At 53.0% G+C, this 23507-nt stretch overlaps 8 protein-coding genes across 8 annotated transcripts; 3 read left to right on the top strand and 5 right to left on the bottom strand.

The window, feature by feature from the left end:
- Positions 1-706: 706 nt before the first annotated feature.
- Triagg1_9081 (transcriptional regulator family: Forkhead) lies at positions 707-2800 on the bottom strand (the record flags this gene model as incomplete). The annotated part of the gene is made up of 3 exons (XM_062903999.1): positions 707-788; positions 873-1672; positions 1736-2800. The coding sequence occupies 3 exons, from the start codon at positions 2798-2800 to the stop codon at positions 707-709; spliced, it is 1947 nt and encodes a 648-aa protein (XP_062752025.1).
- A 1504-nt stretch (positions 2801-4304) lies between these two features.
- Triagg1_9080 (uncharacterized protein) lies at positions 4305-6383 on the top strand (the record flags this gene model as incomplete). Its single annotated transcript, XM_062903998.1, has 6 exons — positions 4305-4462; positions 4512-5253; positions 5320-5881; positions 5956-6076; positions 6135-6231; positions 6330-6383. The coding sequence occupies 6 exons, from the start codon at positions 4305-4307 to the stop codon at positions 6381-6383; spliced, it is 1734 nt and encodes a 577-aa protein (XP_062752024.1).
- Positions 6384-7209: 826 nt separating this feature from the next.
- On the bottom strand, positions 7210-8848 carry Triagg1_9079 (uncharacterized protein; the record flags this gene model as incomplete). The annotated part of the gene is made up of 3 exons (XM_062903997.1): positions 7210-7477; positions 7536-8480; positions 8571-8848. The coding sequence occupies 3 exons, from the start codon at positions 8846-8848 to the stop codon at positions 7210-7212; spliced, it is 1491 nt and encodes a 496-aa protein (XP_062752023.1).
- A 566-nt stretch (positions 8849-9414) lies between these two features.
- On the bottom strand, positions 9415-11386 carry Triagg1_9078 (uncharacterized protein; the record flags this gene model as incomplete). The annotated part of the gene is made up of 3 exons (XM_062903996.1): positions 9415-10250; positions 10311-10700; positions 10762-11386. 3 exons carry the CDS (start codon positions 11384-11386, stop codon positions 9415-9417), a joined length of 1851 nt encoding a protein of 616 aa, XP_062752022.1.
- An 887-nt stretch (positions 11387-12273) lies between these two features.
- Triagg1_9077 (uncharacterized protein) lies at positions 12274-13315 on the top strand (the record flags this gene model as incomplete). Its single annotated transcript, XM_062903995.1, has 2 exons — positions 12274-12342; positions 12404-13315. The coding sequence occupies 2 exons, from the start codon at positions 12274-12276 to the stop codon at positions 13313-13315; spliced, it is 981 nt and encodes a 326-aa protein (XP_062752021.1).
- A 430-nt stretch (positions 13316-13745) lies between these two features.
- Triagg1_9076 (uncharacterized protein) lies at positions 13746-14864 on the bottom strand (the record flags this gene model as incomplete). Its single annotated transcript, XM_062903993.1, has 2 exons — positions 13746-14565; positions 14641-14864. 2 exons carry the CDS (start codon positions 14862-14864, stop codon positions 13746-13748), a joined length of 1044 nt encoding a protein of 347 aa, XP_062752020.1.
- A 669-nt stretch (positions 14865-15533) lies between these two features.
- Triagg1_9075 (uncharacterized protein) lies at positions 15534-16751 on the top strand (the record flags this gene model as incomplete). Its single annotated transcript, XM_062903992.1, has 3 exons — positions 15534-15543; positions 15639-16156; positions 16224-16751. 3 exons carry the CDS (start codon positions 15534-15536, stop codon positions 16749-16751), a joined length of 1056 nt encoding a protein of 351 aa, XP_062752019.1.
- A 1202-nt stretch (positions 16752-17953) lies between these two features.
- Positions 17954-21743, bottom strand: Triagg1_9074 (uncharacterized protein; the record flags this gene model as incomplete). Its single annotated transcript, XM_062903991.1, has 8 exons — positions 17954-18360; positions 18421-18630; positions 18672-19154; positions 19221-19343; positions 19415-19605; positions 20254-20330; positions 20387-21510; positions 21602-21743. The coding sequence occupies 8 exons, from the start codon at positions 21741-21743 to the stop codon at positions 17954-17956; spliced, it is 2757 nt and encodes a 918-aa protein (XP_062752018.1).
- Positions 21744-23507: the final 1764 nt, after the last annotated feature.

Below are 23507 nucleotides of genomic sequence, written 5' to 3'. Positions count from 1 at the left end.
ATGGAATTTCCTCGGGGGCCTACGGGATATAGGTATATATATACTTGTGGCTTTGGGGGAGTCTTGATGAGTTGTATGATATAAGGCAGTTGTTCGGAAGGGGGATATAAAAAAAACGAAGCGGGAAGAAGAAGCAAAAGGACCATGTATATCTACGTACAGCATATAGTTTGGCTTCCAGCTTGGAAGCAGACGTTGAACAAAATACCTCACTCATTAACGTATAATCTTTCATCTCCATCACGAACGTATTTCGAAAGATGAAACTTCAACAGGAGCAGGGCATCACGCTCTCCTTCTCTCTTCAGTCAACAGACAAAAGAAACTTGATACGAGTAAAAACTGTTCAAATACAAACACATGGTGCCAGCAGCATGTGGATTGACAATCATGCTCAGCAAAAACCCTGCACGACTCGATTTTGATACAATGGCCCGCCTATAAAAACCCAGGTATCATCACATCCTCCCACCAACCAAAAAAAAAAAAAACACCAAAAAGCCAAAAGAGTTTCATCAGGACATATTTTGCGCCCCCTCAGGATTTTTTTGCCCAACTCATACGCCGCCATCCCACGTTTTCCCATTGTCCCTTATACCCATTCCATATAGACGTACAGACCAATAATGCAGAGGGGGAAAAAAATACAAACATAAATTCATAAAACAAGGTTTTTGGGGGGTACCTGTTGAAAGATATACCGTTTTCATGAACCGCCCTTCAAGGCGGCGCCAATGGGAACGCCTCTCTCTACCGGAGCGTGGTATGTGCCAATGCTCTGAAACCCCCTAAACGAAATTCTGTCAGTATCAAATTGGGAAGAGGGAGAAATGATGTCAAGATGGGTACTACAGTGCTGTATATGTACGTACTTCATCAAATCAAACCCTTGCTCATCCTCGGGCTCATCCGCAGCATCCGCAGCCTCATGCTGGCCAGACTTCTGCGGTCGAGACGGACTGCTTGGCGGCGACTTGCCGACCGCAGGCGGGCTGCTGCTTTGAGGACGCCCCTCTACAGCAACTCTCGAAGGACTGACGACTTCGTACGGCGGCTTCAACGGCGTGCTGCCAATGTCGGCATACTTCCAAAAGGGCGCCGGCGAGCTGGTCGGCATGTGCTGGCTGGGTCGCTGCGCAGTGCTTGGAGGCGCAAGCTTGGGATGGACTCTTGGCGGCGCCGGCGTAATGAATGATGCGTTATCATCTTGCATGTACGACGACGTCAATGTGGGCGACTGAGGATGGAAGCCAGAAAAAGACGAGTCGCCCGCTGTCGATTTCCTCGCTCGGGGTAACGGGCTTCCGTCTGCAGTCAGGGCCGAGCTCCGGTCCGTCTGTCGACCATATCCGCGATCCGGCGTTGACTGTATGGCGCGGAGGGACGACTGAGGGGGAGGCGATACCAGCGACGATCCTCGCCTCTTTTGCGCAGATGAGGGATCCCGGGCCAGGATATCCTTGGGGCCGTGGGTAATGTAATTGAGCTGGCTCGGTGACGATGGCACTGACGATCCCCGGTGACCACCACGTCCTATCTTGTATGCATTCCTCACCATTTCGTCCCGGGTCTCGGGGACGATGTGCCATTTCATTCCTTTTCCAGGCTCGTCGGTAGACCGGGCGACCTTGTCAAAAGATTTATTAAGCGACAGATTGTGCCGAATTGAATTCTACCACCAAGGTCAGCCAGCGCTCACCAAAACAAACAATACCGATGCAACCAAGCTACTCACCTGCCAACCTGCCGCATGCTGGTGGCGATAATAGGAATAACTATTCATAATGAAGTTATAGATGCCGTTTAGGTTCAGCTTGCCATCGGGGGCATTCAGAATGGCCTGCGTTATCATCTGGGCATAGCTGTACTGGGGCTTGATGTGCTGGTTGTCGTCCAGACTAAGGTCTACACCACTGGCTCCAAGAAGGCCCCCCGGAGTGCTCGCCGCAACGGGAGACTTGACAATCGTGGCCGCGCTATGGTCCTGCGATGACGTCGGCGTCCCTGGTCGCTTTCGATCTACTTTGGCCGGCGTGCCGGGCCCGTACTGGCGAGGCTGCGCAGCCTTTGGTGCATCCACGCCCCGTCCGCACCGCTGGAGAAAGGTGGGATGGACGTGAAGCGCACTCAGCTCTGAAGGCAGCACAAACATCATCTCGACGTTGCCAATCTCGACCACCTCCCCGCTGGTCAGAGGATGCGACGTCTGCGGCTTGATCATCTGGCCATCCACCTTGGCGCCGTTGCGGCCCTTGACATAGAGCATCCAGATCTCGTCCTTGGAGTTGAAGGAGATGGTGGCATGCTCGCGCGACACCATCTTGCCGGGACCGAGGTCGATGTGCACCGCATTCTCGCTGCCGGCCGGCCCTGATCCGCCGTGGGAGGGTTCCGGCGCGCGCCCGATGTTGACGTTGAGCTTGGTGATGTAGTAGGTCCAGTCCTGCGCCGCAATCTTTGCATATGCCTTGACGCCGTCGCCGTTGGCCTCGTGGATGGCGTTGGAATGGTCCTTGCTGGCCTGGACGGGCTGCGATCGGAGCTGCTGCGTCACCTGCGCCACCAACTGGTCGTCATCGGCTCTGGGCGACGACGAGGCTTCGGGTTCGGGTTCGGGTTCGGGCACCTGCGACTGCGACGGAGCGCCGGCCGGGACGGAGTCGGGCTGGTCTGGCGAGGACGCTCTCTTGCGCCGCTTGGCGGGACGGCTGGGCGACGAGCTCTTGAGGTCTGCGGCGATTTCCTTGTCCTTGCGAAGGTCGCGCCGCCCGCGCTGGGAGCGCTTGCCCGATGGCGGCATCGTCGGTGTGGTTATTATATATCGTGTATCGTGTCCGTTGAGGCGAAGGTTGGATGGTTGGATGGAGGGGGAGGGTCGTTCGCTGCGGAACTCGATGCTGCGGAGATCGATCTTCTTAGCCGGAGTATTTAGAATAATAATTTTTTTTTTGCTTCTTCTTTTTTTTTCTGCCTTGCTTGATGCTCTCGCTTTCAACAGCCAGCTGGTGGTCGGGCGGTCTGGAGGCGGCGCATGAAGGGCCACAGCCTGCGGTCAAGTTTGTGCGCCCCAGGCTGGCATTTAAAGGGAAAAGAAAAAAAAAATGCGTGCAAAGAGGCAATGATTCAATCGAAAAGTAAAGCTGCCATATTGTCTTATGGCTTGTTCAAACACAATCGCGTTCGCGTCGGGCGACCCACCACTTTAGATGTGGGAACTCTAAAGTGGCGGGAGGTACCTGGGTACATGTACATGCGAGGCTGGTATTTTCGCTAAGTTTCAAGACTCGATGCAGGGCGGCGCGGGCAGACTCTTCTTCAGCGGTTACCTGGGGTACCGGCAGGATGGGGTACTTGTACTGTAAGCAAGGTATACGAGTACAGTACTCCGTACCAGGTAGTAGGAGGCAGTGCGTAAGGTACCTTAAGGCTTCAACGTTCTTTTCGGGGCACGAGACATGCGTGACTGGAATTCTCTCATGCTAGTCTACAGTAAGAGAAACCTTGAGAATCGCTGCCGATTCTCCCTTGAGACCAAGTACCGTTTGGTACAAGCTACAAGTTGGTGTGCTACCGATTGATGTAGAACCCAAAGGGGACGAGTAAAACAAAGACAAAAAAAAGGGTCGAGCTTCTGCAGCGCATGTGCTCGAGTACATTCAAAGGACATGCAGGCACAAACAACGCCGCCGCCAAAACGCATCCGACACTTGTACCCGCGCTGTACCTTGTTCCTTGTACTCGTACTGCTCTGCTCTGCATGTATCATCTGTCCTGTCCAGGGATCTGATCTGCCTTTGACTCGGCCAAAACACAGGCCACACCACGTCAGACAAGACCACACCAGACCAGGTAGCTCGAGCTCTACCTTGCCGGCGCCTTATTAGCAGAGCATGCCATCATGCGCAGTCCTTACATGCATATCATCCTTGCTGCTTTAGCGCCGGGCCGATGCTCTGGCCCGGAACATTGCTTTTCCCGTCCGCAAAGCCTTACACCGTGCGCGTATTGGCCGAGCCAAAGTGGTGGGATTTCTGAACTCTGGCAAGCCGATTTCTTTTAAACATTTTGGACGTGTTTTTTTTACAACCTTTTTTTCCAGCGCCAAGAAAACAACGTCAGCATCAGCAGTGCATTTTGCCTGCTACAATCGCTTAGGACGCCGCTGAAGGAAGAGGCGATCCATCCATCGCCTGGCTAAATTATATCAAAAGCCTCGTCTCCAACAGCAGACACCAACGCTCTCAACACTCGCTTGGCCCCCTCGACGATGCTCCTGAGCCCATCGGCTTCGATCGCGATACATCATGGCTAGCGAGCAGGTTTATGGCGTCACGCCGCCAATCTCCGTCACTCTCCCCACAGAGGCGGAGAAGCGTGCCAGCGACGCCCTCATCGAAGAACTCCGGCGCCAGAAAACATTCGAGAGCCCGTCAGACACCCAGAAAAGGCATGTCGGACGCGCGTGGCCCGCATACCGTGATGCTTCCAAACTGACCGGCCGAGCCATCTAGATTTACGGTTCTCGACTCGCTGCAAGAGATTTGCAACGAATTCGTCCGAAAGGTTGCCAGGGAAAAGGAGCCCAAGAATGAAATGCTCATCAAAAACGCCAGGGGCAAGGTGTTCACGTACGGCAGCTTTCGCCTTGGCGTCTTTGGGCCTGGCTCGGATATCGACACGCTCATCGTCGCGCCAAAATACGTCACTCGAGAGGACTACTTCAAATACTTTCCCGACCTGCTCGTCTCAATGGCGCCCGCGGGAGCCATCACCGATCTAACCGTCGTCACGGACGCTTTCGTGCCCATTATTAAATTCGAGTACTCCGACATCAGCATTGATCTAATCTTCTCTAGAATTATCCAAAAGCAAATCTCCCCAGACTTCGATAATCTCAAAGACTCTAGCCTGTTGCGCGGTCTAGACGAAGCGGAGCTACGATCCTTGAATGGCACCAGAGTGACGGACGAGATTCTGGCTTTAGTCCCCGAAGAGAGTACATTCAAGCTTGCCCTGCGAGCCATCAAGCTGTGGGCGCAACGCCGCGCCGTCTATGCGAACATTATGGGTTTTCCTGGAGGTGTTGCTTGGGCGATGCTTGTTGCCCGTGTCTGCCAGCTCTACCCCAAGGCTGCCACGTCTGTCATAGTCAACAAGTTCTTCTTGGTCATCGGCCAGTGGCGATGGCCGCAACCCGTGCTTCTCAAGCCCATAGGGAGCGGTCCTCTTCCAGTTCGCGTCTGGAATCCCAAGGTACGTATTTGCAAGACTGTCCTCGGTCATGGCTGGATATATGCTGAGCCGCCTGCTGCTCACTAGGTCTATAAAGGCGACTCGTTCCACCTGATGCCCGTCATTACACCGGCCTATCCTTCGATGTGTGCGACATTCAACATTACTCGATCTTCCATGTCCGTTATCCAGCGCGAGCTTCGTCGCGGTTTAGAGATTTCCGAGCAAATCATGGTTGGCAAGAGACCATGGAGTGACTTGTTTGTCAAGCACACATTCTTCACGTCGGGCTATAGATACTACATTTCCGTGGTGTCTGCAAGCAAGGACAAGGAGGCCCACAAGGTATGGTCGGGATATGTCGAGTCCAAGGTCCGTATGCTGGTGCAAAAGTTGGAGCAGCATCCCTCCATCGCACTGGCGCACGCGTTCAACAAGGGCTACGATCGACGACACCGGTGCAAAAATGACCACGAAATCGAGCAAGTGCAAGAGGGAAGCCTCGAGTTCATGATCAAAGATGGGGGCGATAATCAGACTTCTGGCGAGATAGAACCCAAGCCAGAAGTCAAGGATGGCTCTGCTGAAGCTGTATCCCCCGTCGAGGTCTTTACCACTACTCACTACATTGGTCTCGAGCTGGAAGAGGGTATGTTGCCTCTCGCTCCATTCGTTGCCTAGGCCCTCCAGCGGTCGAATTCTCACGTGATGCTGATTTTACAGGTGCCAAATCCCTTGATCTATCGTACCAGGTTGACGAGTTCAAGGTCCTGTGTACTCAGTGGAAGAAGTACCAGGAAGAACTTCAGCCATCCGTTTCTCTGGGTGTGCAGCACGTTCGAAAGTAAGCTCCCTCACCACTCCTCTGATAACCAAGGATATGGGTTGATGGTCATGAAAAGCTTCAACCTCCCAGACGACGTCTTTGACCCCGGAGAAGAGAAGCCTCAGAAGAAAAGCGCTAAGAGCACGGCAAACAAGAAACGAGGCCCCCCAGAGGTAATACTATCGCATCGACTATTCGCCCCGCGCTGTGGGATGCGATACGTTTATCCAAATCTCCTGAGGAGGGAGAGTGCATACTGACACATTGGCAGGACAATACTCCGCCGGCGAAGAGACAGCAAGCCTCGGTTGCGGCCGCTGGCTGACGAGAACGAGAACAGACACCGTGTCGCGATTCAAGCCTTGGTTTCGGTTTGGACCACTGTTTTACTAAAATTTCAAGCTGACGTTGAAGAAGTTGGGATGCGTTTTTCTCCCCCATCCGCCGTGATTCTGGCTGGTCATTAACCGGCAGCTCAGCCCCGTGCGGCCTCGTCGACATTATCGCTTTCCGGCCCCATTTTTTCTTTCTTTTCTTCTTCTTTTCTCTTCTCTTATCCCTTCTTCAGCTTGTCCCTTTTTTTTTTCTTTACGTATACCACCGTACTGAGGCAGGCATACGAGGTACATAATAAAACGGCGCCTAATCTGATATTAGCAGGACGATGAGAGCTGGTACTCGCGGTTTCTTTACCACCTCACACCGCATATTCTACGATTCCGTAGCGATTATTCTTCGGTCGTATCTACACTGACACAAAGAGGTCCTCTTGAGATGATTTTTCTTCTTTTTTTTTCCTTTTTTTTTTCTCTATTCAGATTTGCATTTAAAATCCATAGTAGGGGTTAAATTTAGATAGAGTTGGCTTGCCACGAATGCAATTATATTCTGAGACATTGAAAACCTCGCCTTTTGAGCCATTGAGTCATGTTTATGAGACAATGCTCCCCTTGATGGTTCACAAGTACTGCGTACCTAGGTACATGTACAGCCTACAAGCTACCTCAGCCATGGCTGCATTCCTGTCCCTTCCTTTGTCTGATCCATGTGCTTTTAGCATGGGCCATTTTTGTATGAATCTCATTCTTAGTGTACTCGTACACACCCCTTAGTCAATCTCACCCCCTTGTTTTTGAAGTAGTTCAAGCCCATCAAAGATCGTCGTCGTCTTCATCGCTACCGCTTGACCAGTCATCCTCATAGGCGGCTCCCAGGTCCGCCAAGCCGTTGACCAGGTTCTCGCGCTCTTCTAGTGAGATGAATGGGGTTACTTGCGAGCGCAGGTTCTTCATCTTGTACACGATGGAGCCTTCTGAGGCGATGGTTGTGCGTACGGGGATGCTCTCGCGGTTGTGGAGGTCGTAGTTGTATATTGAGGGGAAGCTGTCGAGGAGGGGGTAGAGGAGAGAAGTTTTGTAGCTATGGGGCGATTTTTGGTTAGCTTCATGACGCAGGTGTAGTCATTTTGTATGCTTACTTTCGAACAACGGTGTTTCCGATGATGGGGCGCTGGTCCTTTATATATTCAGCTGCAGAGTCCTTGCTAGAGTCCTCGGGTACTCGGAGAGACGATAGTCTGCCAAATGCCCGACTGTTGTTCCCCATCTTGACTCCATCTTTTGAGCTTCCAATCTGCGACAAGTCCAATTCAGGAGGCTCGTCCAAGTCCAGTTCGGCCTGTGGCCCAACAGTCATGCGCATGTTTGCTAGAGTCTGGCGGCCAGAGACGTTCAAGCACTGCGCCATGTCAGCCATACCTAGAGGCTGCGAGCTCCCGTCAAGACGCAGCCGGGATTGCAGCGAGGCCGTCTCCGTAGCTGTGGCGAGCAGTGCAGAGACGTTCCACGCCGAGCTGCTGTCGACAGCAATGCCAGATGGAACACGAGAGTCGGGAAGACCCAGGGGCACCACCATGGAAGCCTGGGCACACGCTTGATTCAGACTCATCGCCGTGTTGGCCAGCCTCAGCCGTCTCTTCTCCCTCACAATCGTCGCCACGGGGCTCTGCAGGCCCCAGACCCAGATACACGTCTTGGGATGCTCATCCCGCAACGCCTCGAGATACGAACTGGCGAAGCCTCCCCACGCATCGTCCAGCGTCGTGTACACCTGCACGCCCTGCATCTGGTCGCACTCCTCCACAAACGGCCGCCAGTCCCTGTCCACCATTTCATTCTCCTTCTCCAGCGACTCAAACAGCTCGACGCCCGTTTCGAAGCGCTCAAAGGGCATGATGCTGGAGTGCAGCTCAAAGTCGTACAGCTGGATGAGCGACTTGGGGTGGTAGTAGACCCGCGAATAGTCGGACCAGTACCGCACATCGGAGGCCTTGAGCTTGCCTGGCTTGACGCCGGCATCGAAATCTCTCTGGTAGTCGATTAAGGACAGCGGGCTCTGCTTATGAACCGCCGGTTGACCAGGCCTATTCCACACACAAAACAAAGCAAACAGAAACAACACGTTAGCAAGAATCCACATTTCCTCCTTACAAGAAGCTCTCAGAAAAACTCACCACAGCGAAGCCAGGGCAACATCCTGACCCGGCGCAACATCATACATGGGATTGACCTTTCGCAGCGGCCCAAACGCGCCCTTCAAGTCATACACGACGGCCCGCGGCAGAAACGTGTCGGAGCCATCCTCGCCAATGCCGGCCCTCCAGTGGATGTTGTGGTCCACGAGCGACTTTTCGTCTTCTGCATATGTAAAGTAGGATTCCTGCGTGTTCCAGAAGTGGGTGGCGACATAGTTGCTCAGATTGCCTAGCTGGAGGGTGACAATCTCACGCATAGCTCAGTGTGTTCTTGTGCAGAATTCGATGAATAACAGATATGAAAGTAATAATAATGAGATTCAGATACGGGTTCTGCGTCAATGGCAGATGAATGAGGGCCGGATTTTCCTCACTTGAGAAGCTACAGGGTAGGTAATTTATGACATATTGGTGGCTCTGGGTAGAGGTCCGCTCGAGCTGTGTGCTGACTAATGTTCACCAGATGTGTAAATACGCAGAACTCGTTTTTTGAGAAGATGCAGTTGTCTATTCTGTCTACAGTCGTTTAATATATTGACAAGATCATGTACCTGTTACGAAGACGTTGAACATTGGGGAGTAAATTAATATATATCTAGACACATGTACCATCCACCTCATGATATGCTATTACAAAAACCGTTGAGGCATCATTTTACGGCCCTCATACTATTGCCTGCAACAAGTGAGCAATAAAACTCCTCAAAGAAAAGTTGGAAACACAGGCTTGGACATGGAGGGGCTATAAAAACATAAGAGAGAATAGGAAAGAAGCCGTGAAGTGGGGAGAGAGAAAGCTTCGACCATGACACCGTCAAACACATCAACATCTTGACACCATTCCATCCGGACGCACAAGCCATGATGTGAAATATCCAATGACTCCGATGCTGCTGACCAGCTCAAGAGTAAGCCTGCTGTTGCACTTGATCTGGCCAGCCAGCCCCAACAGCCCGAGCGGATCCTGGTGGTGTGGTACTACTTCCTCGCGCTTTGATTTCTTGTGTTTCTGACGTCTTGACTTTTGATTCACTCTTGCCAGTGGCATGCCATTCATCGTCATACCTGGCCCGACAAGTTGCATCGGCACTTCGCAAAGGCGCTCAGCCTCTAGGCTCTGCCGCAAGCTCTCAGCCCAACTCGCCATTTCCAAGGGGCGGTGGTACTGCTCGGGGAGGAATGAACGGTTCCATGAGGGAGCGGACAGGGGGTACACGCTCATGGGTTGGCGGCAGATGAGCGCTGATTGCAATGAGGAGCTGCTGGCCTTTTGTCGCCGCCACCTGACACCTTTGAGCGAGGCGGCATGTCGGAGTCTTGCGCTGCCGTCTTGTGACATGAGCTGCTCCACGAGCCTATGGAGATCTGTAGAGACAAGCGGGCGGACATATTCCGAATTCATCAACACGCTGGCGTCCATCACATCGTAATCAGAGTCGGAGATGCTCGAGACGGCATAGACATCCGATGGTTCAGAAGACTCTCCAGGGGCACTAAACGAGAAGTATTCAACGTTCTTGTCACGCAGGCTATAATCGATGGTCTCTTTGGAAGCAATAGCATCGTCGTTGCTGATCTCATCGGCGCGGGCTAACAGGGGAATCACATTAGTGGTGTTTTGCAGCAGTCTGATTGTCTCTACATCTGCGGCTTCGGGGCCTATAATTATCATGTTAGAGTCAAACATGTTGAGAGCTGAGTGACTAGCAAGTAACATACCAGTATGGGGCAGCATATACAGCACTGCATCAACGATAGGTTCAGCCCCGTTGCTTAGGAGATTCCACAGGTCGCCGTCACTGATTGGCCGGTGCAGCAATGGAAAGAGCTGTGATTCGACATAACGGACGGCCGGATGCGCAGCCTCGGAATCTTGCTGCGGAGGGCAGTCCACAAAACAGAGATTACGGTCCAGCATCTGATCCATTGCCGAACTTCGTCGTCTTGGGGCAAGAGAAGGGTCCAGCTCTGCTCTCCACCACGGGTAGGGGCGGGTGCTGGCATATACTTCGGATACTTGGCCCTTGTCGCGATTCGTAACGGGGTCTACATGAACAATATGCTCGCTGCACTGGGCGATAGCCGTGATCAAAGTCGATTTTCCGATCCCTTTCATGTTGTGGTTAGCAGTCACTTCTCCTCAAGCATCGCAACGACGAAAAAAACACACCATCTGGGCCTGTCACCAGAACCTTGAGCTTTCCCAACGACTTTCCCGTGTCCGAAAACGGCCGGCGCCGCGGAACAGTCAGGCTAGGCATGATGAGCTGTGGCGTGTGGCTCCCTGCGAGACCGTCGTTGGCATGTTGATAGAGGCCGATGCCGCCTTGGTGTGGGCCGATGAGACTTAGAGAAGAGCTGATCCGGCTGGCAGACATGGAGGCGACGGGCGAGCTCATGGGCGACGAGGTCGAGCTGAAGACGGACTCGGGGCCAGAGGTGCCCAGCATGACGGGAGTCATTGGCCTGGAGAGGTCGTGAGGCGTTTCGCCGCCGGGCTGGGACGAGAGAGACGGTGAAGGCCACGATATGGATGTGGAGGCGGACATGTTGGATCGGTGACAGCTCTTGCCAGCGCGGGCATTTGCATTTGCATTTGCATTTGCATTTGCTTCACCCTCGCTCTTGTACGGGAACCGCGGCGTCTGGAAGCTCATCTCGCTCAAGTCGCTGATTGAATCCTCGGTGCCGACAAAGTACGTCATTTGGGGCATCGTCGCAGTGGGCGTCAAACTGTCGGGGCGCCCATGATGGTGATGGGCAGAAGCGCTGCCGCTGGCCGGAACTGGTCGCATGTTGTGCGCGAGTCTCCAGCAATGAGCGGACCTGGGAGACTCAGTACTAGGTAGGTAAGAGGGAGGAAGTCTGAAGCAACGTTGTTGAAGCAAAGATGCGATGAAGGGCTGACGTGTGATTTAGAGTTGATCTATCCGTATCGTTGGGGGAGAACTTTCGGCCGGTGATTAACGCGACAGCGCAAGTGTTGAGCAAGGTATGGGGTACCGTCTCACCGAGTACTGCGTAGGTATACTTGGCAGGCGGTGGGGTGGAGATGCGCGACTGCGGAGAGCGGGGAACGACTTTTGGGTACCTTTCGCGTCGTACTCTTTACTTGATCAAGGATCGGATGTAAGTCGTTCGTTTGAACAGTTGACTGACAGCCGCTACTACTAATAGAGTGGTGCTGCTACTGGCAAATAAGATGCGATAGAGGCAGAGATGGAGGCAGAGGCTCATCTATTCCCTCACTTGCCAACGGAGCGCGTGCTATTCCTGCTTTTCACGAAGCCAATAACGAACCGCCCATGACCTTCTGTTATGTCCAGCATCCGACACAGCATACCGCAGCTGTTAGTGCTCTACTGTACTCCGTACTGCAGTGACAAACAGCTAAAAGTACAAGTACAGAGCACCCCGTGTTAGAAATACGCCCCTTTAAGATCCCTGGAATGCAGGGACAGCGCTCAGCGTTAGTTCGATACGGCTTATCTAAGTGCATATCCGCGGCCCACTATAGCGGGGCATTCGATCCTCCTCTGTTCCTCTGTATTCCCAGCTTCCAGCCTCTTGGGGAGACATCAAGCATTTTGGGTACTGACTCTGACTCATCTGGAGACAAGCAGACGAGCTGAGCTGTTCGGTTGTCAGCAGCAAAGACAAGACGCGACGCAGAACCGCCAAGATGGACGGCAAGAGACATCCCAGCTCGTTCCAGCAACTGGAGAAGCTCGGAGAGGGCACGTACGCCACTGTGAGTTGGTTTCTTTGCAGTTGAGGCCAAATACAATAGACGTCGACTAACCGCCAGACAGGTCTTCAAGGGGAGAAACCGCCAGACCGGGGAGCTGGTCGCTCTCAAGGAGATTCACCTCGATTCCGAAGAGGGCACGCCATCGACCGCCATCCGAGAAATCTCGCTGATGAAGGAGCTCAAACACGAGAACATTGTCGGACTTCACGATGTTATTCACACCGAGAACAAGCTGATGCTCGTGTTTGAGTACATGGATGGCGATCTGAAGAGATACATGGACACTCACGGCGAACGCGGCGCCCTCAAGCCCACGACGATCAAGTCCTTCATGTACCAGCTGCTCAAGGGCATCGATTTCTGCCACCAGAACCGAGTCCTGCATCGAGATCTCAAGCCACAAAACTTGCTCATTAATAGTAAAGGATGTCTCAAGCTTGGTGACTTTGGTCTTGCCCGTGCCTTTGGCATCCCCGTCAACACCTTCTCCAACGAGGTTGTGACCTTGTGGTATCGTGCACCAGATGTCTTGCTCGGTAGTAGGACATACAATACGAGCATCGACATCTGGTCAGCGGGGTGCATCATGGCTGAGATGTACACTGGCCGGCCATTGTTCCCCGGAACAACAAACGAGGATCAGATTGTCAGGATATTCCGCATCATGGGCACACCCACCGAGCGCACATGGCCCGGCATTACCCAGCTCCCAGAGTACAAGCCCACGTTCCAAATGTACGCGACTCAAGATTTGCGCAACATTCTCCACGCAATCGACCCCAGTGGAATCGACCTGATTCAACGGATGCTCCAGCTTCGACCAGAGCTTCGCATAAGTGCTCATGACGCCCTGCAGCATCCTTGGTTCAACGATCTCGTCCTACAGCAACAACAGCAGCAAGCAGCCCTGCAAGCTCAGGCGCGGAGTTTCCAGCAGGCGGTCCCCTCGCAAGCCTTTGACAGCAATTACTAGGCATAGTTTGTGACATATCCTGCGCACCAGGATCCCGCAAGGCTGGCCATTAACAGGCATATCTATATGGTCCATCCCGGCCATTCTTCGATTGTATGGGGAAAAAAAGAGTTGACTCGTTATTACTTTTGGCTGGCGATCAAGACAGCGTAATTGCATATCTACATTAAAAAAATGACCTACACATGCCCAGCAGACGGTGTGGGAATACAACGGTCAGACTAGAGCTGTCGCAACAAATCCGGGCTTTGGCGGTGGCTGGATGATATTACTGATACTGATAGTTTAACGCTCATGAATTTAGGGGACGGGACAGGACAAGATATCCATCCTTTTAATAAGAAGCAAAAGCAGAGAATTTCCATGTTGGGTCTTGCACTCCGTCACAGGAAATGGGGACTTTTGCCATTTGACTTTGTAGCGCTTGGATTCAGTGTCTATTGACAAGGCTCCCATCTACGGGGCTCTTGAATTTACGTTTATTCGGCTCCTTGGACCACGTCTCGGCAAGGGCGGCTGTTTCGTCTTCCTCCGGAGCGAATCCCATGCTCAACCTGAGCTTTTGAATCTCGTCGCGAACCGCCTTTGCAACTTCGACCCTGAGCTGCACCGCCTCTGGATCGTGTCTCAGCTGATCGGGGTCGCCGCTCTTCTCAACCAACCGCTTCCAAGAAGTGCGATAGTGGCCAAAGAGGCTGTCGACGTCGGTTGGTTTCCCAATCATGACTCGTACTCGCTGGCCTATGCGCGGCAGGAAACGCGGGAACCCTCTATCTTCGGACATGATGTTCTGCGTGCCATGGATGAACATGGGGACAAACTCGGGTGCCGGGTCGCTCTCGAGAATCAGGCGGGATACACCCCATTTGAAGTAGCGCAGGGTACTGTCGGGGTTCTGGTGGCAGCAGGCCTCGGGGAAGATGTGGACCCAGGCATAGTGGTTGGCGGCAAAGGCAGAGGGCGAGACGAAGCAGTCGGTGCCGTTTGTGGAAAAGGTCATGTCGGAGGGCTTGATGACGGATGACGGGCTGGAGAGGAGCTTGATTGCCTGGGCAATGGTGGGCTGGTATAAGCCCCCTTGCGGCGAGTGCCACAGCCGGTGGGTGGGCAGCACCTGGCCGTAGCTGAAGAAGGCCGACAAGAAGCGGTTCTTGAAGCAGATGTCGTGGGCACCGAGGCCCCAGCGGAGGTTCTCGACGTCGACGGCGTACCGCAGCGGGAGAATGCCCCAGATCAGGGGATCATCGAGTCTTGGCTAGTTGGTCAGCAAAAGAGTGTTTTATAGCATTGAATTTGTTTGGTTGTTTCTCGTTGAGATACCATACACGGAGACGTGGTTGCACACAGTCAGCAGGCCGCGGTCTCGCTGCCCGTTTTTGCGGCGGTCCAGCACGCCCAGCAGGTTGTCCAGCCCCGTGACCTCGACCCGGTTGAGGCCGTAGAGGAATGCTCGTGATGCGGCCCCGACGCTGCTCATGACGGCCACCGAGGCGAGCCGCCAGGGCGCACCGGGCCGTGACGCGGGCGTGGGAGTCAAAGGCGACGACATGGGACTTGTTGTGAGCTCCGGCTACCTAAGTATGTTTGGCGGTTGCTTTTGGCGCGGAGAGATGGCCCGGCGCTGGGTTCCATGACAGGCACTTTTGGAGGCCATTTGGTGGTGAGAAGAAAGGCACATATAATAGTTAGGTACTCGTATGGAGCAGATGGGGCCGAGCCTTTTTTTTTTTTTTTTTTTTTTTTCCCCTGTCGCTCCTATTTTTTTTCCTTGGGTCGGGTCCAGGTGCTAAAATGCTGCAGCTAGCCCGCTAGCCGTGCCCGCCAGCAGCTGAAACTTGGTTGATGCAGCGCTGGAATATAGCGCCCAATGCCTAAACCACAAGCGTGCCGTAGTGGATGTGATTGGGCAATGGCAGCCGGAAATACACCTGCATTTCAGGGCTGGCATTTCTCTATTTTGGTACTAGTCAGGCTACAGGACGGGGGAATGGCTAATCCTAGATGGGCAGTATCGTGGCTTGCCTAAGCTTCGCGCTGCTTCAAGCTAGGTACTAAACTAAGATCCGATACTCTTCGCATCTGCATCAACATTTACAAACATTGCTGTACATACAATCCATATATACGATACGACACGGGTGCCGCTTCGAGTTATTACCGGCGTTATTGAACCTGGCAGAGGCCATTTGTTTGCACATATGCGGCAAGGATAGCCACAATGTCACATAGTAGGGCGGCTCTCATCCTCTCTCTTGCTGGGCTGGGCGAGCTTCCACTCCAGTTTGAGCTCTCAGAAGCTAACCACCAAATCCCCCGTCCACAGGCAAAAGAAACACGACTCGCCCCGTCTTCACTTCGTACGAAAGAGAGCAGGCCAAGTCGAACTGGAGCTCCAAATCCGCACAGCTCAGCCGAGACTCTTTCCTGCCCTTTGGGTTCTGCAGTCTCTGCCTGGAAAACGCCCGAGAGCCCGTCGCGTGCCCTCGAGGCGACATTTTCTGCCGCGAATGCGCCCTGGAGAACCTCTTGGCACAGAAGAAGGAGCTTAAGCGGGCGGAAAAAGCACGCCAGAATGCGGAGAAGGAGGCTGCCAGGATCCGAGCCATTGGCGACGACGAGGAGCGCGAGCGAGCCATTCGCGACTTTGAACTGACCCAGGCTGGGTTGACGAATAATCATGGCTCGGGCAAGCAACGTTCGAGTGCTGCGGCGGAGAGCGAAAAGGAAGAAGCTACTGTTCGCGCTGGGTCCAAGAGAAAGTTTGCCCTTGATGCGGATGAGCTAGATCGGATTGCGGAAAACGACAAGGCAAAGGCTAGGAAAGCAATTGATGATGAAAAGGTGAGGCCAAGAGCCGCACGTAAAAAAATGCTGCCACGTCCAGCGTATGCTAATCTTGTCGTGACAGGCTGCTAAACCAACACTCCCTTCATTCTGGACACCTTCACTCACCCCGGATGTGCAAAACAGTGGCTTGGCCCCCGTCGTAAAGAAGGCCAAAACGACGCCCACCTGTCCTGCTTCCGCAGAGCACGACGCACACCCCTTTTCTCTCCAGAAACTGCTGAAAATCGAGTTCAACGAAACCACAGACTCGGCCACCAAGGAAGCGCGCAGAACCTGTCCTTCATGCCTCAAGACCCTTTCCAACGCTTCCAGCCCGATCATGGCGGACAAGTGCGGCCACGTCCTGTGCTTCAGCTGCGTCAAGCAGTTTGTTCTTCGCTCGGAGAAGCTGCCAGCTCAAGAGGCAGAAACAAACATTGCATGCTTTGTTTGTAGCACCCCCGTCGCCGTCGTCACCAAACCCACCAAGATTTCGAGCGCAAAGGACTCTTTGCCGACAGGGCTGATCAAGTTGAAGTCAGAGGGGACCGGCTTCTCTGCTCGCGGTTCGCGTACTGTGGAAAAATCAAGCGTTGCTTTTCAATGTTGAGCGGAATTTGATTTACATTCTAAGCTCCCATCCCATGCCCTGTGGCTCAGATTCATCGCCGTAGGGAAGACGTTGTGCCGAAATGCACCGTATTGACCCTCAAGCTCCTTTATGGAGATATGCATTGATCGATGACAGGCTTGGGTCTGCACACAGAATCAAAACAACGGTGTATCAGAACTCTGCATTGAAGGAGGGCTTCCAGTCAGCTTCTCTTACAAAGAGGCCCGAGAAGCTCTATGCGCTTTGCGCCATATCGAACAGCTTCTCATCTCCAGGTGGCTTGATTGGGCGACAGTGACGACAATTGAACGCAGCCCATGAAATCACAGAGTCAGATGGCTAAAATACCCGAGCCCGGCACCTTTTTGAACATCGTACGCCGCCCATCAACTCTATTGAGTGCTTGTCTCTTGGACACCTTTAAATATAGCTCCGGCAAGGTGAGATACATGGACCAGTACGGAAGAGGATCCATTCGCTGGCTATTACCTTGCAATGTTGGCTAAAGGAATAGCTCGGCCTTCACTCAGTGAGCTACTATGGCCACTGCAATGTCAAGCCGCCTCCTGTGGACGGAGAGACGAAGAGTAGGTTATTGCATCTCTGTTGTCTTGACTAAGAGTAAAGCCAGAGACTGCAACCTACTATAGAATTGCATTGTGTGTTTGGATATAGCAAGCACATTGATGATGGCTGATATAACAACCAGCCTCTATATAGAACCATCATAGACAGCTATTTAATCACAGCCACGAATTTATTCAACCTCGTATGGAGTGCAATGATGTGAACTCCAACTGACTCGGCTTCTATTGATACACCTTGTATGGCTGTCTCCAACAACGTATCTATACAAAGATGTGTTTATACAATGAATAGGATGGATAAACCTTCAAAAAGGAGAAGTAGAAGAAAAGAACAGGCGAGAAAACACGGTATCCCAATACCGAGCCGTGTCACCGCCCGTATCGCTGAATATAGAAAGGATAGTCATTTCAATCATCAAAACCCATTTCCTAGTCCCGAGAGCCATTCCCTAAAATGGTATATACCCAAAAAAGAAGATTGAAGAAAAAAGTTCCAAAGAAGAAGAGTAGAAAAGACACCACGCGCCTTGTCCATGCTCAACCAACCGCTGTAATTGCAAAACCAAAAGAAAGAAAGAGAATGATATAAGATCTCAAGGGTCATCATGCTTTCTATGCCCGACTCGCCACCGAGGCCGGCCTTTGTGGCGGCGCAGGCATGCCGAAACTGGCCTGCCGCGCCGACCCCGGGATGGACATTGATTCCACGTCGGGCTCGCCCGGAGCGTCTTCGTTATCCAACAGCCCGGGGTGGCCCGGGGGCAGCCTTTGAGCGCCAAAGCCGGTGACCTTGAAGATGTTTGTGCGGCCTCCATTGGTGGCCATCTGCAGCTGCTCGTGAAGCCTTGCAAGCTGGTACTGGCGCTTGATGGGGGTGAAGAGGGGTTGCGGAAGCAGGGGTTGAGGGTTCCAGTGGGCCAAGGCACTCATGACGGCGCCCGTCTCTTCATCAGAGTCTACAGGGCCGTTGTTGGCGTCGTCGTCGTCCTCAAGAGGCGCATTTGCATCCAATGCAGCTTCTGTAGTATTGGGTTAGCCCCTGAAAAGATAATGTGTAAGTGGTGGCAGTGGGGACATACTCTGCTGCTTGGCTTGGTTCTTCTTCTGGTACGCTGCCAGAAGCATGTCGTACGGTAGAGATCTTCCTGATACGGCACGCTTTGCTCCCATGGAATGACTTTTACAGGTTAAGGAACGAGCACACGGTTGCCCATTGGGTAGAATGACACCGCATTGGCGCTCAACATCGACAGGTCCTGCAGGGGGGGAAACGACAAGAGTCAGCGAATCTATCTGAGAAACCGTAATTTGTCTTGTCGCAGCAACATACCTTTAGGCTTGGGCAGCTTGGCCTTTGGCTCATCCTTCTTCTTCTTTGCCTTGGGCCCCTTGTCTGCATCGGCATCTGCTTTGCGTTTCTTGCTGACCTCTGGCTTCTTGCTGGCGGCCTTCTTGCCGGCCTTCTTTTCTTCCTCGGCCTCGCTGTCTTCATCCTTGCCATCCGCGTTGTCGTCGTCATTCTTCTTGGCCTCTTCTTCGCGGGCCGCCTCCTTGGCTCGCTCTCGAGCTTCTCGAGCCTCCTTCTTCCGCTGGGCCTTTTCTTTCTTGACCTTGAGGCACTGTGCGATATGGCCCTTTGCGGCCGTTTTCAGGATGCTCTTCTTGCAATGCTTGCACTGCTGAAGCTCCAGGTTGTCCTCCAGGGGTCGGCCGGTGGCAAAAGTCTCGCGGGACAGGTCGTCCAGCTGGTTGACGACGGGCCCAGGAGACACGGGCACCGCAGGTGACGAGTTGCTATTCTTTTTTTTCTCTTCTTGCGCAGCGTCAGTACTAGAATTCAGCGGTAGTGGAAGAAGTTAAGAAGAGAGTTGATATATACCATCGATGACGCTGCCATCCATCCAGTTGCCCGGCTTGTTGTGCTTTGGGACCGACTTCTTCAGCTTGATTGTGGCATTCTTGGAGTCCTTTTTGGAAGCGACCTTGATGGTTTGATCTGCGGCTAGAAGCGTCAGCTGGAACGAACTGTGACATGCATATCATGCATGGCAGATGATGATATCGCCTGCCCACCTTTGCGCGACTCTGCGTCTGGCGCCATGATTTGCCGCTGCGCCGGGATGATGTCAGGATGTGCAATTTTTGTATCGTGACACACGGCAAGGAACGGGGAAGAGTTGTAGCAGGCACAGCAAGGCGCGACAACACTTTGTAGGCGGTGGATGTTGGGTATAAGTTGCAGACGGACAGTGACGATCGCGAGGCTGATGTCCAAGGAACCCAACTTCACGTGTCTTGGGAGGCCGGAAGCAACAACGATGTTCCGAGGGCGTCGCAAAGGGTCGGCGGTACGTACCGACACCACTTACAGGCGTATCTCAATTGATTGAATCTGAGCTCAGCTGCAATTCATTAATCACGCGCCATTGTAACTGTGAATACAATAGAATAATAGACAGGGTATTCATGAGGTATGTTATGGATCTATCAGTATAACAATATTGAAAATAGAAATTCAACAGTGACATGCATGCATAGGTACATGCGATAGTATATGCACTGTGCCGAAGAACCAACCAACCTTGTCCCGGTGTCACTCTACGGCACTACTAGGTACTTTAGTGAGAGGGTACCTCGGCCGGCCCCATGGGGATCGCGGCGACCCATTTCTTCATTCTCCGCTACTTTGCACAAGCTTCAAATCAATAGTATCAAAGTCCAAGGTGATGTAGCATCTATGTAGACCGCTGAACCCCCAGAAACGCCCCAGTATATTCAAGATTCAAGAAAACACCAAGCCCATCATTCTGGGAATCCACCAGTTATGTGTGTGCTGTAGGTGAAAAGGGGTATAATATGAGATCAGATTAGTAGTATAAAGAAAATGCACTGGCCGTGATCATCGCAATCACCTCAGCGTCGGGATATTATCGGTTTCACGCCAGGCCTTGTATATGCGGTCCCTCATTGCCATGTGGCCAAGACTGCGCTACACAGAGAGAGTACGGGTCAGCATCTTGTTTAGGCTGCAGGTGACATACATACTCGTACAAGAGAAAAGGAGAAGCCTACCGGATGAAAAGTCTTGCCGTAATATGTGGGCACATACCACATGGAATTCTCCGCCACGACCCGCCCGTCTGCCTTTCGTAGCTTCGCATCTTTGCTAGCCGCCGTGGCCATCATGCACAGGGCCATCTCGCCCCAGTCCCCGGATCTCTGCGCAGGTTCGAGGCAGTCGACCGGATCAACCAGCGGGGAGTCGAGAGGGAGCAGGGTGTCTGTTGTCCCGGGCACGGGCGTCTCCGAGTTGTCCAGGCCGCCAACGAGGAAGAACCAGGTTTCGTTTCTCGCATAGTCAGGCTCGACGACGCCCGGCTCGCAGAAGCGATGGTCGTCAAAGGCGTCATCGTAGTCGACAAAGAGCACCCTGGGCTCCGCAAACGCGGCGTTGATGGCGTCGACTGAGCGCCGGATCTTGTCGTTGACGTCGACAACCATGTCGTTCATGCGCCGTCGAAGCTCCCGCTTCAGCTTGGGGCCTCGCCACCACATGCCGAAAGAGTAGTCGTCGCACTCCTCCGTGTCGGCGTTGAAGAAGCGGGCGTATCCAGTGACGGTGATGGTGAACCACGGCCGCTTCTCCCACCGGACGCGGTCGAGAATTTCCATGATGACGAGTCGAAGGCGGTGTTCGAAATCGGAGCCGGCCATTTGCTCGTCGGCGCGACGAAGAGCAGATTCGCAGGTCCCAGAGTAGAAGCTGTAGAAGCGAAAGATGCAGCTGTTCATGATTTCAAAGAAGCCCAGGTCGTTGCCGCCAATGGACAGGAGGGCAAAGTCGGCCGTCGTCGTCGTGTTGAACCCGTCAATTTGGCTGTGCTCCGCGCCGGCGAGCATATCGTTGACGGTCGAGCCCGTGCACGAGAGGAACTGAAAGGTAGGGCTGTCGCCTCCATCCAGGCTGCGGCTGAGGTCGTTCTGGACCAGCATCGGGTAGGCATTGTGCCCGTGGCGACAGTCATCTTCGGTGCCGTTGAACAGGCCCGTGCCGATGCCGGCAGAGTACGAGTCACCGAGAGCGATGAATCCTGACGGACGGTGTCCCGGCCTGCTGGGAAAGGGCGGTGCGTAAGGAGCCTGAGATCGATAGGCTGTGGTGGGTGATTCTGCGGTTGTTTGTAAGACGTAGGTTAGTGAAAAGGAGCGCTATTGATGTGACGCAAAGCAAGGAACGGGGGATGGACAGCGCTGTCTCACCTGGGCGATGCTGTCCCAAGACTAGCTGTTCATTGTCCAAGCGATGCTCGTACGGCTGGACGGCCAGGCCGAGGCTGCGGATGGGAGCCCAGGCGAGCGTCAAGACGAGCAGCCAGTTTGCAACGTCTGGATACCGCGCCATGCTGGGGATGGGAAGAAGGATGAAGATGATGAAGATAAAGAAGACGATAAAAGCAGATGAAGCAAAAAAAGACAAACAAATGGCAGCTCAAGACATTTGAGCGCGGAGAGGTTGAGACGAACGCTTCGGATTGCCCCGGCGTTGGGGATAGCCGGGGGGTGAGTCGTTTGCAACTTGGTTGGGCTGAATGATGAGGCTGATCTGATGCGAGTAGGAGTAGTTTTGTGAGTCTTTTATGACTTACATGGCCCGTCTTATATGTATATGCGGATACATCGGGTAGATAGATAGATGCAAGCTGCAGACGCATCTACTAATGATAATACATGTGAGCTGCCATAGTGACCGAGTGACTGTCATACAGACCAGACTCAACCGTCATGCAGCGGCATCTGCCTGGGGGAACGCGACAGATAAGATAGCAGAGCCTAGCCTTGTGTCCGGGGGTCACCATTTTGTTGGGCTCGCTCCCGCTTATAGGCTGCCGTCGCTCCATGTGCCGCGGTAGCGAATTCCTACTTGCTGCCGCTTGTCAGGGGGCTTTAGTACCTTATGTAGTTGGAATAGCTCGTTTGCGACGGGCTCACGAGACGAGACTGAGGCGGGAATCAAGGGTTCATGTAATGTCGGGTACCTTTTGCTTGTGCAGATGGTACTGGAAAGAGGATGCAAGTGTTAAGCAGAGGTAATGTCTGCCGGGTACTTTTGCAGGGTACATGTTATCTTGTCGCAGAACGAACAACGTTGGTGAGTAAACGGGAACATGAGAGAGAGAGAGGCCAAGTAAATTGCTCGTGAAAATGCATCCAATGATGTTAACTTATTGCAAGTAAGCTAGTACCTACCTGTAGTGTAAGATGCTGCCTTGATACTCCCCCAAGCTCTATCATCCGAGCTCCGCAGAGCAGCTATGCTTAATGTGCATTGCATTTGGCCCACCCTTATGATTCCCGCTTCTCCGTCTCCAATCTGCCAACCTCTCCCCGTCAAACAAAGCATGTACCAGCACGAACCCGGAAGAATCCCACTTGGAAGCAATGGGTACAAGCACCAAGTACCTAATGTACATTCAGTACACGTATTGGACCCCTAACTTGATGTTCCATGGCCCTTCATACTACGTCATTCACGTGCGTCCCCCACCACACGTTTCCCACGCCTTTTTCCCCACCAAAAAAGGCCGGCGATCTCGATCCAAAAACAACGAAAGCCTTGCGTCATCGCCCATCAACCCCCTTTCAGCTGCTCCCAACCCAGCAAATTCCAAGCTTCAGAATTGCAGCAATCACCGAAGTATTCAAGGTACTAGGCCTAAGGTTTATGCTTGTCACAAATAGCAGCTGCACAAGGGCAATTCCCTGCCCCCCCACCTCTTGAATGTATGTACCTACTCCCTTTCGAATAGCTGTCCAAGTACTTGCACGCAAAACTTGGCTATGCGCCAATCCCCTCCGTCATTGCCGTCATACGTGTGTCCATGTCTGTTCCCCCCCAGCCTCGCTCGCCATGGCCATTCAGCGAGTGAGAATCCCGGATTCTGTTAGTTCAAAACAGCTTTGAGTAGACCGTGCTACAGTACGTCGACGTCAGAGGCGGGCTTCCCAACCCAATTGCCCTCCAGCTTTTATTAAAAGGGCCTGGCTGCCTCTGGAACTCTATCTTGTTCCCAATTCTCAAGTGATTTCTGCCAAACCCAATGCTTTCTACTCAACTTGGTACTATAAGCCATCTCCATCATTGAAACTACAGTCCATCTACGTAGCT

The sequence above is a fragment of the Trichoderma aggressivum genome (genome assembly GCF_033847375.1).
Source record: "Trichoderma aggressivum f. europaeum strain CBS 100526 chromosome Unknown scaffold_048, whole genome shotgun sequence".
Lineage (NCBI taxonomy): Eukaryota > Fungi > Ascomycota > Sordariomycetes > Hypocreales > Hypocreaceae > Trichoderma > Trichoderma aggressivum.
Note: the sequence above shows the minus strand (reverse complement) of the source record. Positions and strands in the feature narration are given on the sequence as shown.